The following is a 16,144-nucleotide window of genomic DNA, read 5'->3' on the forward strand; positions in this document are numbered from 1 at the left end:
AACCAGAGTTTGATCCCCTGTATCCCATATGGTCCCTTGGGCCCACAAGAAGACCACCCCTGAGCACAGAGTCAGGAGTAAGACTTGAGCACTGCCTGGTGTGGTCCACAAACAAAAATAAAAGGAAAAACAACAACAAAAGAAAACCTGGGCCCGGGGACAGCTGAGTGGAAGAGCTTCTGCCTGCTATGATATCCAACATACCAGAACCAAGTACACGTCTGCATCATGACCAAAGTGTATGCATGCCCAGCCATATGCAACACCAGCTCGTTGCAACAAGGGGAAAGGAGAAAAAAACAAATAAGAAGGTATAAACTTATTAAAGGTAAATATAAATAACATTTGTAAAAAGAAAACACCCTACATTTTATTAATTCGGCATTAATTTATAAAGTAAAGTAAAGTAAAGTAAAGGCCCTCCTGTTGATCATCGATTTGCTCGAGCGGGCCCAGTAACGTCTCCATTGGAGACCTTGTTGTTACTGTGTCTGGCATATAGAATACCTCACGGGGAGCTGGCCAGGCTCTGCCGTGCGGGCAAGATACCCTCGGTAACTTACCGGGCTCTCCGAGAGGGGCGGAGGAATTGAACTCGGGTCGGCCATGTTGGCTGCGTGCAAGGCAAACGCCCTACCGCTGTGATATCGCTCCAGCCCATATATAATACTATATAAATTATATAATACTATATAAATTGGGGATATACTAGCTCTGTAGGTGCAGAAACCCCACACACTAAGCACTGTGTCCAAGTGCTATTCCTTTATCTCACAGAACCCCTTCCCTGTCATTGGTAACTATATTATTTTTCACAGAATTTAAAAGTGATTTTTGTTGTGATATGATAGTTCATTTGCCATGAGCACCATTTATCTTTCACATATGATAGAAATGAACTGATAACTGTCCTTCATTTCCTAATTTATTCACTGAGCATAAACATTAAGTTCCATCCAGGGTGTTACAAAGATCAGTATGTTATCTTTTAAATTTTTATTTAATAAATCGTTTTTTGTTTTCTGGGCTACACCTAGTTGTGCTCAAGGATTATTCCTGGTTCTGCGCTTGGGGATCATTCCTAGCAGTGCTCAGGGGACCCAACATGGTGCTGAGGACCAAATCCAGGTTGGCTGCATGCAAGGCAAGAGCAATACCCCTATTCTATCTCACCATCCCCATATGTGCAGCTTTTTGAATTAGAATTTACATGTCCTTTGAATAAATACTGCGGAGTGGTATTGCTGGTTTGCATAGAATTTACTTGTTTTAAGGAAACGTCACAATTTTATCATAAAGACTACTGTCACTGTCACTGTCCTCCCATTGTTCATCGATTTTCTCGAGCGGACCCAGTAATGTATCTATCAGAGACTTTGTTGTTACTGTGTTTGGCATATCGAATACATCACGGGTAGCTTGCCAGGCTTGCTGGGCTCTCTGAGAGGGGCAGAGGAATTGAACTTGGGTTGGCCATGTGTGCAAGGCAAACGCCCTACCGCTGTGCTATCGCTCCAGCCCTATAAAGACTACAAATTTACATTTCCACCACAGAGTTCTTTTTTTTCCACCTCCTCACCAACCATGTGAAATAAAGTTTTAAAACCCCCAAACTTAGTGAAAAGAATATCACTGATGGACAGTTTAGCATACTTCTATGAGGTGTTGTTTAAGAGGGCACTCAGAGGGCAGGGGTTATGGCACTTGGCCAACTGGATCCTAAGCACAGCCAGAATTTCCCCCCTCTGCTACACCCCCCAGGCCCAACACAGAACATTTCTAGGAACGGCCCAAGTCTCCTTCCATACACCCTGAAAGAAGACAATTGAATTCCTGTATCTGGGCCTGCATCTGATGCATTATGATGTCTTGGTCAAAGCAGATGAAGAAGATTCAGCCTCTAATAGGTAAGTAGAAGTAGAAGAGAGAACATTTTAGCAGCTTTTCCAAGTAGCTGTATGACTCTAAATATTCTCTCCAATATTGGCCCTGTGGTGGAATCTCTCGTATGCGTCTCCTTCCTCCCACGTTGGAGCCCACAGGCCTAACGCTTGAGTTTGCGCAGTTGTGCTCCTGACAAAGGGCCCGAGCCCCATCCAGTGTCTAAGGATGCGCAGAGAGTCACATGTTCTTTCTCAGTTACTGGTCCTTGGGGGACAGGTTTCCGGGCAGCTGGAGGATCCTCTAAAGTCAGGAAGAAAAGGGGCGCCAAGTATGCACCTCTACTCCCAAGCTTGCTGAGACGAGCTGCCTGTGGGACCAGCTTCACAAAGGCCAACATTACTTTCCTATTCAAAGAACGTTTGATTTTGGTTTTGGGGCCACAAACATCAGTGCTGAGGGACTATTCCTGGGGTCGCTCCTGGTGCTGCTGAGGAGGGGCATGACAGGGATCAAACCTGGGGCTCCCATGAGTAAAGCATGTGCTCAGTCCACCGAGTTCCCTCTCAGCCTCTTTTTTAATTTACTTTTTATTTTTAGTGAGACACCATGAGGTACAGTTGTAGATTTACAATTTTTTGTGCTTGGGTTTCGATTATACAATGATCAAATACCCATCCCTCGACCAGTGCCCATTTTCCACCACCATGGATAATATCCCTCCCACCCCCATTCCTCCCATCTCACCCTGCCTCTGTGGCAGGGCAATCCCTTGTGTTCTCTCTCTCCTTTTGAGTGTTGTGGTCTGCAAAAGAGGCTTTGAGTGGCAAACATGTTCAGTCCATAGTCTACTTTCAACATGCATCTCCCCTCCTGGGAGGATCCCTCTCAGCCTCTTAAAGTGACTTTATAATCTCAAACTACACTGTCACATTTGTGCCAAGCACATCCGAGTTCTGTGTGTTATCAGCATGGTTTTTCAGGCATGCTCTGATTCCTCCTCTGCCCTGGTTGGTTCCCCATGGATTCTCAGGTTGCTGAGTCTGTGAGGATGGTTGGTAGCCAGGTGGACCCCTACCCCTTCCAGAGCAGGACCACGGTCTGCATGGCACCCTGGCACCAGGCACTCCTGTCCCCCCAAAGCTTCTGGAAGACGATGTGCTCCAAGTCCTGTCAGGGATCCTGGGAACAGCCTAGTCTATGGTGTGGTGGTGACTGCGGTGGGCTCTGGTTACCCTCTGCACAGGCATATGAGTCCTGGGGCCCAAATGAGGGCCGGTGTTCCTGTTTGGAAGTCAATTCTGAGATGTCACTGGCCACCTTCTCCACTTTCCTGCAGAGAGTGCTCGTCACTCGGGCTTACGATTGCCCGTTTCATTGGCTTTACTGACCAGTGGCGAAAGCTGAGCCCCATGAAGGCAGATACTAGCGAATCTCATTCACCAATGTGGCACCCAGTAGGCATTCACTAAGCATCTGTGAAATGGGCAAATGAAGCTCAAGGATACCCACCCAAGAGGCCTAGGTGGCTGCTGGGACCCTGATGCCCTGCTTCTGGTGCTGCCTTTAAAGAGATGGGCTTCTATGCTGTGGCTGGTGACTGGGGGAATGGGGCTCCCTAAGAATCTGGAGATTTTCAGGTCCAAAGTTTAGAAATTGGTCATTGGAAATTTCCCATACTCATAAAGGCCAAGACACAAGATTGTATTTTTTTAAGTATCTCCAAGAAGATATGAACGTCTTCCCCTTGTTTTAGTTCAGTGCTGAATGGCTTTAGCAACAAATGTCAATCTCTTTAGGACATCTGTGTCCAAATTCTGAAGGTAAGAGAATAATTGTGAATAAACTAGGTTATCACATAGCCACATGACTGAATGGAAAACAAATCAAAATCCAAAGTATCAGAGAATGAGAGAAAGAGAGAAAGAGAGAGAGAGAGACAGAGACAGACAGAGGCAGACAGAGAGATAGAGACAGAGACATAGAGAAACAGAGATAGAGAGACAGAGGCAGAAATGCTATTTTTGAATGGCTGCAATCATAGAAATGGGAAATAATTTCCTATGTAAATGAAATGTAAAAGAGAGATGCTCTGCACTTCCTTAATTGTACATCTTACTGATTTAGTCTCTTGTGGGGGATTTTGTTGGCCAAGGATTTAAAACAGAGTTGGCCATGTGTAAGACAAGCACTCTAGCCTCTCCCCTTGCTGGCTTCTTTTCAAAATGTCAAGAAGCAGCAGTATTTGTTTTGTCACAAACTCTGACACAGTAGTAGATGTTTATAAAAATTCAAATGGTATATGCACATAAAATGAAAATAGCTTCTCAAATCTCTCCCTATTATGAAGTGCTCTTCCTTCTCCCTCTCCCAAAAGGCAGTCTCGTGTATTCTCAAGACTGTTCCCGATGATTCTCCTGTGTCTGATCTCAATGTCTGCCTGTTTATACAGACGCTGAACAGGGGGAAATACAATCACAATCATTTTTGCTATTACTATAAAGCATTGATCCACCTCCAAGTTTGTTCTAACTGCAAGTGAAGAATTCTTTTATTTTTCTCTATTTTGTTTTGTTTCAGGGCCATCCCTGACAGTGCTCAGGGATCACTCCGGGCAGGCTCAGGGGATTATACAGAGTGCTGGAGATTTACTTGGGGTAGCCTCGTGCAAAGCAAGTGCCCTACCCTCTATTACTATCTATCACTCTAGCCGGCCTCAGATGGATTCTACACTATAAAAATACAGATTGGCTTTGAAAAAGGACAGGTAGAACAAGTTCTGTTAACACAAGAACAAGAAGTTTTCCACATAGTCACAAAGAGAGCATAGGTCAATCCGTGAACATCTCCCATAAGCTGGACAGTCACAAATGGCCACAGCTTAGATACTTTGTTCATGATACAATATTCATAACCTGCCTCCCAACAACTGTCCCATGCCCCCTATGCCTGGGGTGGCATCACTATCAGCTGAAAACCGCCAATGGCACAGGCTTCCTTTGGGCTGGGAGCCACAAGCAATGCTCTGAGTGTGCAGTCTACTCCCTGCAGTTACTCAGCCGATTGGGCTGGACAGTCCAGTGTCTTGGTTCTAGCAAGAAGACCCTTCTAGGGCCCATGCTGGGGGCCTCCAAGTCTTCCCTTGGCAGTGATCAGGGGTTCATGTTGTGCTGGAGTTTGAACTTAGGTCCCTGACCACATAGGTTTCCAGTGGAATTCCCCTGGGACCGAGTGCAGCGCTCATTCCTAACTGACTCACAACCTTGCATGGCCTCACTATGCAGGAGCAGGAAGACGATTGTGAGCCAGAGAGGTACCTTGTCCACCAAGGAAGCCCTAGCCCCCATCTCTTTGCACTGTGACGAGACAGGTGAGATCATACCTTGTTCCTCAGGGCCGGGTCTGCCCCAGCTTCCAGGAGGAGAGCGACCGTTTTAATGTTCCCGCTGAGCACTGCCGCATGGAGAGCTGATGTCCCATTCTATAAGAAAACGACAGCGTGTCACTAAGAAAGGAGGGCTCTTCCAGCAGTGCACACTCAGCGTGCCTTCCCCCGAGATTGGCCTGAAAGGCGAGACTCTGTCTCAGCCTGACATGTCCTTGCTTCCCTTGTTAAGAGTCACCACAAAAGCACCTAACATGCTCTTCTTGGGCCGCTGTTCTTTTGCAAGTCAAGTAAGGGATCTTGCCCAGGTGCCGAGCTGCAGGGACAGCAGCCACGCTGGGTCAGAAATGCCTTTTCCAGTTAGGATAGAGAAGGGACCATGATGATGATAATGGTTGGAAATGATCACTCTGGATGAGAACTGAGTAAAGTGATATACATGATGACCTTTCAGTACCTGTATTGCAAACCATAATGCCCAGAAGGAAAAAGGAGGGGAGAGGGAAGGGAAAGAGGGGGGGGGGGTAAAGAGAGAGGGAGGGACAGAGGGAGGGAGAAGGGAAAGAGGGAGGAAGGGAGTGGGAGGGAGGAAGACACACATAGAGATGGAGAGAGAGGGAGAGAAAGAGGGAGAGAGAGAGACTGAGAGAGAAGATAAGTTCCCTCCATAGAGGCAGGCTGGGGGAGTTAGGGGAGCTGAAGGGAGAGAAACTGGGGACACTGGTGGTGAGAAACTACACTGGTGAAGGCACAGGTGTCGTAATGTTGTAAGACTGAAACCCAATCATGAACAACTTTATAACTGTGTATCTCATGATGACTCAATAAATAAAGAAAAGGGAAAAAAGAAACTCCTTTTCCAGGTAAGGTCAAGGAACAGTGTCTGTGCTCTGGGTTGAGGCACGTGTAGGGAGGCCGGAGCAGTGGCCGCTGAGACCACAGCCGACGGTTAGCAGACCTGGGCGGCAGGCAGAGAGCGGTGGGGTGGGGAAGCCCCACGGGCCCAGGGTCAGAAGAGCCTGGAGGACGGCGCTGAAAGGAAACGCACCTTACTGCAGGCATGTGCTGAACTAAGGGAAAGGTCAGGTGCGGAGTGTAGCCGGACTCTCGCAGGGGAGGAAGGGAACAGACTCCATGCAGGGAAGGGGGGGGGGGGCATTCCACAGCACCTGCTCCAAACGCCACACCTGAAGCTTCTACTATGTGTTAAGAACACATATAAGTCTGTCAAGGGCCGAAGAGTAGCTTCCTTTTTTTTTTTAAAAAAAAATTTTTATTAGTGAAACACCATGAGGTACAGTTGTAGACTTACAAATTTTTGTGCTTGAGTTTCAATTATACAATGATCAAATGCCCATCCCTCCACCAGTGCCCATTTTCCACCACCACGGGTCCCAGTATCCCTCCCACCCTCATACACCCCATCAAATTAAGTTAAAACAATTTTAAAAATCACTTTTTATTTTGTAAGAGTAGGCTAGTCTGAGGCAGGGCACTCGCCTTGCATGTGGTTATCTTGGGTTCAATACCCAGTGCTGATTCCCTGAGTGGCACTAGGAGTGATCCCTGAGTGCAGAGCCAGGAGGAAGCCCTGAGCACTGCCGGGTGTGCTACCCCTGCAAAGGAAATAACAACAAGCAAACAAAAAAGAATAAGCTATACTTAGAACATTTTAGCATTTCCCCACTTTTATTTTCCATTTTCCTTTCCTTCGTTTTTTAAAATTTTGCATTAAGCTGTACCCAAGAGCTATTCCTATCTATGTGCTTAGGGGACCAAGTGGTTTGTGGCTCAAACCTGGAGCTCCTGCATGCAAAATGTATTTTTTTGCCCCTCAGGGCATCTCCAAACCCTCCATATTTGTTTTTCAATGTATATAAACACATATGTCAATTGGCTAATTAAATAATATTTCATTTGCCAATATATCAACATCACCTAATTGCAACATTGTTAGGAGTTAAAGAAAGGAAAGAAAAAAACTAAGCCAGAGCAAGTGTAGCTTGAAGCCAGATTTGTTGGAAAGTCCATTTCTGCAGCTTGTACCTGCTATTCTGAGTCTACCTTCATGGTGGTTTCTATTTTACAAAGTTTTAGCAAGTGTGGTGCAGATGGTGAGGAACCAGCCGATTGGAAAGAGCAGCTCTGAATCAATGGCGGCAAGAACAGAGTCTAAAAATATCAGCTACAAGATAGCCAGAGAGCCTCTGCGGTGATTCAAGAGCCTTCATCTATATTAACCAGTCCCAAGTGCTCATCCTGAGAAGCTGCTGCACCAGATTCAGAAGAGGGGTGTGGCCTCTATTAAGGGGAGCAGAAGCGCACAGGCCAGGGGTACACACTACATACAATGCACAGGGCTCTTGAGCGTGACACTTGATTTCCTGGTCCTGGCAAGTGAAACTTAAAACAATTAAAAGAACTATCTTGCAGAGCCTGGCAAGCTACCCATGGCATACTCAATATGCCAAAAACAGTAACAAATGACCGTCCTCATTCCCCTGACCCTGAAAGAGCCCCCAATATACCATTGGGCTACATTAGCACGTGACAGGGACGGATGGAGACATTACTGGCGCCCGCTTGAGCAAATTGATAAACAAGGGGATGACAGTGATACAGTGACATGAAAATGTGAACTTCTGGAAAAGCATGTCCATAAAATAAAGCTTTATGGAAATGCAGCCATAGTATTTCTTGTTTTCTGTGGCTGTTGTCTGTTCAGCAGAGACAACAGAGGCTGCATGGCTGGCTGAGTCTAAAATAGTTACTGCTTCACTTCTTGCCCTGCTGAGACCACAAGTTGCCCCCCATGAGTGCCTCTCTAGCATGGCCATGGCCCCAGAGGCACACAGACCTATCTGGAACCCAGCAGCTTTTGGCAGAAATGTGAATGGCCTATGCATTAAGCTACGGTGCTGTGCCCCCCCACCCCCCCGGGAGGGAAAGGATGTTTGTCTCTTCCACCATTTTTGCCACCAGGGGCATGGTGGCCACTGCCTCAGAGCTTATCGGACAGCCAGGTATGAGCCGGTGGTAATGGGGCAACTGCGGCCTCATGGGACAGAGGGTGGAACCGGCACGTCCTTCTTGCCCTGCCAAGACCATGAGTTGCCCCCCATGAGCGGCTCTCTGGCATGGCTATGACCCTAGAGGCACACAAACCAATCTCGGAACAATTCAGCTCTTGGCAGATATCCCTCCAGACTTAATTAGTAAAATACCAGAAACCCAAAATCACATGGCCACTACTGTGGCTGCACCACATCATATGTTCTTTATAACCAGCAATAGAAAACAAATTATTTCACGATGCCTTTTCAGCAGGTTTGATTGTTGGAGGAAAATTCCAAATAATAATGGTGCATCTTTTGTCAAAATAATGAATGTAATCAAAGTTAGAGAGAGAGTTAAGTGGAAATCATCTGCCTCACAGGCACGGGGAGCGGTGGCATGGGGGGTATATTGGAGTTCTTGGTGGTAGAAAATATGCACTGGTGAAGGGATGGGTGTTTGATCATTGCATGATCGAGACTTAAACCTGAAAGCTTTGTAACTGTTTTCACAGTGATTCAATAAATAAATTTAAAAAAATAGTTACTGCTTCATCCTTTATGGAAAAAGATGGCCAGGTCCTGGCGTATACTCGAGTCATTTTAATCTGAAACGATGAAAGCACAAACAGGAGTGGTGGTGGTGGGTGCTATGGAAAGACAGGGGGTGCAGAGTCCTAGGTTTGATCCCTGCAGGTCTGTTCGACCACCAGGACTGCTGGTTGTGAGCCCCCTGCCCATGGTCCCAAGCATAGGGGGTTGCTGAACACAGAACCCTCAGACCAGATGCATCATAATCCCAGGTCCTCTGGGTCTTTTCTTTTCTTTTCTTTTCTTTTCTTTCTTTTTATTTCTCTTTCTTTCTTTCTTTTTTTAAATACAACGCATGCACAACAAAAAAAGAGCTTAGGAATTTCTCTGAAAGAATGAGCTCTTTGGAATGATTTTTTTTTTTAAATCTGGGTGTCTACATGTTGGAAAATTTTGGCTTTTTGGGTCACACCTGGTAATGCACACGGATTACTCCTGGCTCTGCACTTAGGAATTACTCCTGGTGGTGCTCAGGAGACCATATGGGATCCTGAAAATCGAACCCGGGTCAGCTGTGTGCAAGGCAAACGTCCTACCCACTGAACTATCGCTCCAGCCCCAATGTTGGAAGATTTTTTATTTCATCTAAGGTAACATTGTGGCTTTTTGTTCCAGATAATTAAGGAGTATTTTTCAGGCTTTTCTTGTGAAAGGAGGATTTCACAAATCCTCCATACATACATTAATATGCTAGACTGTGGTGTAGTGACTTGATCAACATTGCTAATGTTTTTCTGGAAAACCAGATACTAACAGGCTCTCGCTCACTTTGGTTTTTAGGCCACACCAGATGTGCTCAGGGATTACTCCTGGCTCTGTGCTCAGGGATCACTCCTGATGGGGTTCGGAGAACCATACACAATTCTGGGGAAAGAGCCTGGGTTGGCTGTGCTTTATCCCCTCTGTTATCTCTCTGGCCCTGGTTCACACTTTTTAATCACCTCCGCATCTTTCCCAGTGCCACCAGATTATGCATTTCCAACATCTCTGTTCTGCAGATCAATAAAGTTTCTCTTTGGGTCTTACCTTCAAAATACCGAGGGTGGGTGAGAATTTCAGCAATTCTTCTATGACATCACTATACCCTTTATTGGCTGCTTTCAGTAGTGCTGTTGTACCATCCTTAATAGAGGAGAAAAAAGCCAGTCATTAGTATCAGAGAGAGGCAGGGGAAAATAAAATGTTAGTTGAGAACTGGAACTGTTTCTCAGAAACAGGCAAAATGTGGAAATTCAAGCACAGATGTGCAACGTTTCTTAATCTTAGAACAGTTTAAGGAATGCTCAACAATTTAGAAAGAGAGGGAGGGAAGGAAAGTGCCTCCACAGAGCCATGAGGTGGCGGGGGTGGGGGAGGGAGGAAGAAAACTGGAGTCATTGATGGTGGGAAATGGACACTGGTGGAGGGATGAATGTTGGATCATTGTAAACTGAAACCCGTCATGAGCAGCTTTGTAACTGTGTTTCTCACGGTGACTCAATTAATGAAAAAAAATTTTAAAAATTAACATTTGAATATCTTCAAGGATTATATTCTTTAATTACATGCTTGCTCTTCAAAAAAAAAAAGGAATGCTCAACAGTTCTTCATAAAGTCTATCAGACAAAGTATGCAACTTATTATATAATCTTATGTTCTGTTCCTCCAATCTCTGAGAACACTGGGTAAGGGACAAAGAGAATTTCAAGAGCATATTTTTAGGACAAAGGTGAACCAAAGCACAATTCTCTGCATTCACGAGCCAGCAGAAATTGTTGACTTGTATTTACTATTTTTAAATTTTAAACATGCTTTTCCTTTTTGCCTTGCATACAAACTTGCACTGGGTCAGTTGCTGGAGGAGCCATGCACGGAAGAATGGGGAGGAGGCAGAGACTGGAATCTGTGAAGATAACCTCACATTTTAACATTTAGTGTCTTCATAGCAATTTTTTTTGCGGGGTGGGGGGGGGTGTTTGAGAGGAGACTGTTTTCAAATTCCTTTTGCTCCGACTTTAACACATCAATTGATGTCTTTGGAGTACACAGCTCCAATTTCTCCCACAGAAAAGGAAATGCCCTTTTAGGTGTATAGGTTCTACAGGTTTAGCTTGAATGAGGAAGAAAGAAAATAAGATTCAGGGATTTTTCTTTCGTGGTTTCACAGATTGTGGGCAGAAGAGGCAGTGTTAGGGGCCGGGTATCGAGGCCAGGTTGATGCGCTGTGCTCATTTCCCCATTCTGGCTCAAACTCCGTAAGTGCCTGGGAAGTCCCCTAAACCAGGGTAATAATACTAAGGGCAGGGAGGTCAAACCCACAAATAAAGCCAAGGGAGCCGGAGATGCCTCTGCCCCTGAGTTGAGTGCCTGCCTTCCATGCCCGAGACCCTGGCTTCCTTCCTCTCCCTGCATAAATATGAAAACAGGGTCAGAGCCTCATCCCAAGCTGCCCTCAGCTCTGCCTGGCCACAGGGTCCGGTGGGGTGAACAAGGCAGAGTTAGAGTAGAAGAGCAGAAGGGGAAGTGGCCGTTGGCTAGGGGATGTGGTTTGGGGTCTTGCAGCTCTGGGAAGCTGGGTAAGGTGTGGGGTGGGGGATCAACTGGGAGTCCTGGATGGCCCTAAATCCTAGTAACCTCATGCACCGAAGCCTAAATCCTAGTAACCTCATGCACCGAAGCCTGAAAACCCACAGAAAGCAAAACCCAGGCTGCTGGGAACCCATCCCCAGGGGCAGTGCGGGCCCTCCCCCCTGCCTCCCAGGCTTCTTGGGTTCACCCAGAAGTCAGCCCAGGTGGAGGAAGATCTCCAAGGAATTCATCTCTTTGTTTTTCACCCCTTAGAGGGACTGAGTGCAGTGCGTGGTAAGTTTCCACCGCTGCAGTGGTGGAGGATGGGGCCGGGAACCAAGTTTTCCTCCCACCTACTCAGCTCCCCCACCGTGCGCCTGGCTCCCACGCACTCACGTTCCGGGTGGCGTCCCGCTCGGCTCCCCGCAGCAGCATGACCCGCACCACCTCGCTGTGGCCCATCTGCGATGCGATCCACAGCGGCGCCGTCCCGTCCTGCGCGACAGCACACGCTTGCACCCCACGTGCACTGCTTCTGCGCTGCCGCCAGCAAACCCCAGGACCCGGCACCCCCTCACCCCAACAGGGATAGAGGAGAGCGAAGTGGAGGGTGCTCTTAACCCAAAGTACAGACTACTGGGGTGAATGCCACAGGCAAGGTCTGGCTTGTCTAACAGTCACCGCGACAAGCTGCTGCCACACACGGTGATGCCACACTGCTGGGTGGTGGTGGTGGTGGTGTGTGGGGGTGGGGTGGGGTGGGGGGGGAACACGTGGGGGCGAGTATAAACATTGACAGAGAAACCGAGCTTGACAAACCCAGGAGAATGCAGCCAGTCTTTCCCACTAGACTCAGAAAATCAGAGATTTCCCCCGCTGTTCTATTCTGGTGTCCAGAATTCCTAAGGCACCGGGTTTCCTGTTTCTTTTCAGGGTTTACTCAGACTGAAACCAGAAACAAGCCTGGTTAATGCACTATTCACCGAGTGACGATTCTGGGGACTAAGGCCACCTGGACCTTTCAGTTTGGCTTAACCTTCATGGCACAACTAGAAACTATGAAAAAGGAACAGTATTTTGCAAATGACCTGATAGTGAAAAGGAAAGTGCCTTAACCTCTGTGTTATCTCTTTGGGGCTGGAGAGAAAGTACAGGGGTCAAAGCACCTGCCTTGCAAGTGGCTGACCCAAATCTCCAGCACCATATATGGTTCCCCCCTTCCCCACTTCCAAGCCGCTGGCAGTGACCCCTGAGCACAGAGCCAGGAGTAAGCCCTGAGTACAGCCTACAGCCAGGTATGCGCCCCTATCCCTCAATCCTTCTCACCCAAATCAGAAAATTTTGAAGTGTTTTCAAGAGAATTTAGAATATTCTTCAGAAGAAGCAATCCTCTCTCAAATACACTATTGTATCAGCTGATTTTTCTAAGAAAGTTTATTTCTCCCACTGACCTTGTTATTTTCACAAGGCCCTGCCTTCTTCTAAAACTTAATTCAGAGGTATCTGCATATCTAGAAGGTGCCTGGGACAATGGCATGAAGTATCAGATCTCACCTGGTCACTGGGTTCACGGGAGCCCCAGGGAAAATGATGGTCCTGTATTTCCAAAGCCAGGGAATCTCTAACCCCCTACCACGGTGTCTTTACCTGCCTTTCTATGCCCAAGGGAAATCAAAACCTCTGTGCTCCCATTTGCAACCCAGGGTAAGCGACAGAGTCAAACCTGTGAGCTATAAGACTGAAAACGACAGTGAGCGATAGTGAGAGGTCACCACGAAGCCCAAGGTTTGGGACTCTCGCGGTCACTCTCACCAGAACATGCAGCTGGGTCTTTTGCATCAGCAGGAAGTGCTTCAATGGGCATTTTCCGGGTATTATTCTCCTTGTGACCTTTTCCCCAACGATGCTAGGCCATGAGGCTGAGAGGTTTGGGTCCAGAGAAGGAAGGATGCAAGAGAGTCCAGGGATGGAGGTGACGATGAGCCACAGCGTGGTTCTTGGCAGAAAGGCAATGAGAAAACTTGGGCAGGCTGGAAGAAGGGCCAAGAGGCCAGTAGGGAGTTGGGTCACACTGCACTGTTTTCCTCCATCTGGGTTTAACCTGGGTTGAGGGGAAACACCCAATAGAGTCCAGATGGGGAAGGGTTTTCTCTCGTGGCTGGAGAACAAGCCTCTTAGAGAAGCTCTGCTCTTGGCTGGGGCAGGAGCAAGAGAGAAAAAAATGGCCAGAGGCCAGGAAGATGGCTAAGGAGGGGAGCATACAGGCCTGGATCATTCCCTGGTAAGCACAGTCCCCAGAACACCATTGGGAGTGACCCCCGAACTGGGAGTAGTTCTTCCGCATGCCCTGCCTGCCGTGACCCAAAAACCATGAAGATGTAATGGAAAGTGTCTGGGCCACTGGGCCCAAGACATGCCCCAGACTCTCGGAGCCCACAAAGCACCCACAAAACATGTGGTGGTTTAGCTGTGAGGCCCTGGCAGTGTTGGGTCATGACAGCCGAGTCTGGGGGTGGCACAGAAGACATTGGCTTGGGGCTGGAACAATACTACAGCGGGTAGGGCATTTGCCTTGCATGTGGCCAACCCGGGTTCGATCCCTGGCATACCATATGGCCCAAGCATTTCCATGAGTAATTCCTGAGTGCAAAGACAGGAATAATCCCTGAGCATTGCTGGGTATGACCCCCCCAAAAAGAAAAAAAATTAAAAAAAAAGAAGACATTGGCTTTCTGAGCAGGGAGCCCGACAGGGTCACCTATGGGGTGGGAGTGGGGGTGTGTAGCGGCATCTCCCAGAACGTCAGTGCAGGATCCTGGGTACAAGGACTGGCCATAAGTACCCCAACCACAAGCCAGTGTCAGGGTGCAGTCTGGCCTCCAGAAACGTAAGACATGTTGGAGAGAAGGACGGGAAGGGAGGAAGAGGATCCAGACTAAGTTTAAGCTCTGTGGTAAACCAGGCAATAGGAGGTACAGGACCATTGAGTCAGATAAGATGGATGACTCATGGGCAGTGAGGCCCAAGATCAAGAGGATTTACTTCCGGAGGGTAAAGTTCACCTCCCACCACTGCCACTATCAAAGCAACACCAATCACCTGATCAGCCTGGCAGACCAGGGGCCCCGCCCATGGCGGTCCCTGAAGGAATGAAGTGATCTGAGCAGGTGGTGGAAGAGGAATGGCAGGGTCTGGGAGGATGTGGGCTCCAGAAGAGTAGTAGGAGGACGCAGCACCTCCGTGCCTTGGAAGGCACTTGGGGAAACAGGACAGAGGAAGTCTGAGGTTATCTCGCCTTACTGTATACTTTTAAAAGGGCCTCGAAGAAATGTTCTTAGATCTGAGAATATTTTTTGTTATCATGATACGTGATTAGTAATACCAATAATACCATAACTTGCATTTTTAGTTTCCAAAGTACTTATTTTATCCATCCCCAAATCTGTATGTGATGTACTATTTTTTTTGGCACATAGTAGGTATTCAGGAAACATTTCAGTGAATGGATCTGCTGATTACTCAAAAAGCAGTATTAATCATCTTTATTAAGATGGGTTATAGAGAATAGTACACTGGGTAGGGCATTTGCCTTTCACATGGCTGACTCAGGTTCAATCCCTGGCACTACATGTGGTCCCTAAGCACTGCCTGGAGTGAGATCCATGAGTGCAGACTCAGGAGTAATCCCTCTGGTGAACACTAAGTATAAACAGGTTCTGATGAGGCCCTGTTTATCTCCTGATTAAGGGCAACACTCTCCTGATAGATGCCCTTGATTATCTCCTTATTAAGGGTGTGGGCACCTTCATTAATGTTGGGCTCTCTCCTTCGGTCTGTCTGTGAGAGGCAGCATGCCAATGTATTGGTGTCTCTATAGCAACTCTTCCCTGTCCTGATGGGAGTGTGCGGGAGAGAGCACAGTCCACCAGCACTGCTGCTCTATTTACTAAGTGCAGATTCTATTCTAGGCCCTCCAGGTGCTCAGTGCTGGCTGACTGAGTGGATGGTTTCATCCTCCATGGAACACTTTGCACGCAGCATGCCTGGTTTCAATTTCCACCACAATTCCCCTGAGCAGCATCTGGAGCAAACCTCAGGAGCATTAAGTACCACTAGGTGTGGCCCCCGAATAAACAAAAAGAATTCCTAAATGGGGAGACAAGAATTAAAGTTACTTTAAATATTTTTAACATTGGTTGGAGTGATAGCACAGCAGGTAGGATGTTTGCCTTGCACACGGCCTACCCGGGTTCGATTCCTCCGTCCCTCTTGAGAGCCCAGCAAGCTACCAAGAGTATCCTGCCTGCATGGCAGAGCCTGGCATATTCGATATGCCAAAAAAGTAACAACAAGTCTCACAATGGAGACGTTACTGGTATCTGTTCAAGCAAATTGATGAACAATGGGAGGATAGTGCTACAGTGGTACATTACTTCAGTCTCCCCGTTTAGGATTCATCAGTCAATTATTAAGTATTTCCTTAGTCCATCGCAAGCAGAATCCCCAGGACCCATGGCATGTTTCTAGCATTCTGCTTGAGTCTACCTCAGAGCAGGAGAACATACAGACACGTCAGTGTGAGGACAGTAGAGTGCCAGAGCAAATGTAGGAAACAAATGGTGAGAGGATTTCTTTGACTGTGTGGGGGCTGAGGAGGCAGCTTCACCAACGGGGTGGTTATCTGAGC

General features: G+C 47.3%; 1 protein-coding gene across 2 annotated transcripts in view; it reads right to left on the reverse strand.

Moving 5' to 3' along the window:
- ANKRD29 (ankyrin repeat domain 29) overlaps window positions 1-16,144 on the reverse strand; it is a 54,503-nt gene that overhangs the window by 2,258 nt on the left and 36,101 nt on the right. For both annotated transcript variants that reach the window (XM_056138156.1, XM_056138157.1), the window contains 3 exons: window positions 11,854-11,952; window positions 9,937-10,032; window positions 5,264-5,362 (listed from right to left, as the gene is read on the reverse strand). In XM_056138156.1, the coding sequence (XP_055994131.1) occupies window positions 5,264-5,362; window positions 9,937-10,032; window positions 11,854-11,952 (294 nt within the window). The remainder of the gene's footprint in view (window positions 1-5,263; window positions 5,363-9,936; window positions 10,033-11,853; window positions 11,953-16,144) is intronic.

The sequence above is a fragment of the Sorex fumeus genome, unplaced genomic scaffold (genome assembly GCF_029834395.1).
Source record: "Sorex fumeus unplaced genomic scaffold, SorFum_2.1 ptg000128l, whole genome shotgun sequence".
Lineage (NCBI taxonomy): Eukaryota > Metazoa > Chordata > Mammalia > Eulipotyphla > Soricidae > Sorex > Sorex fumeus.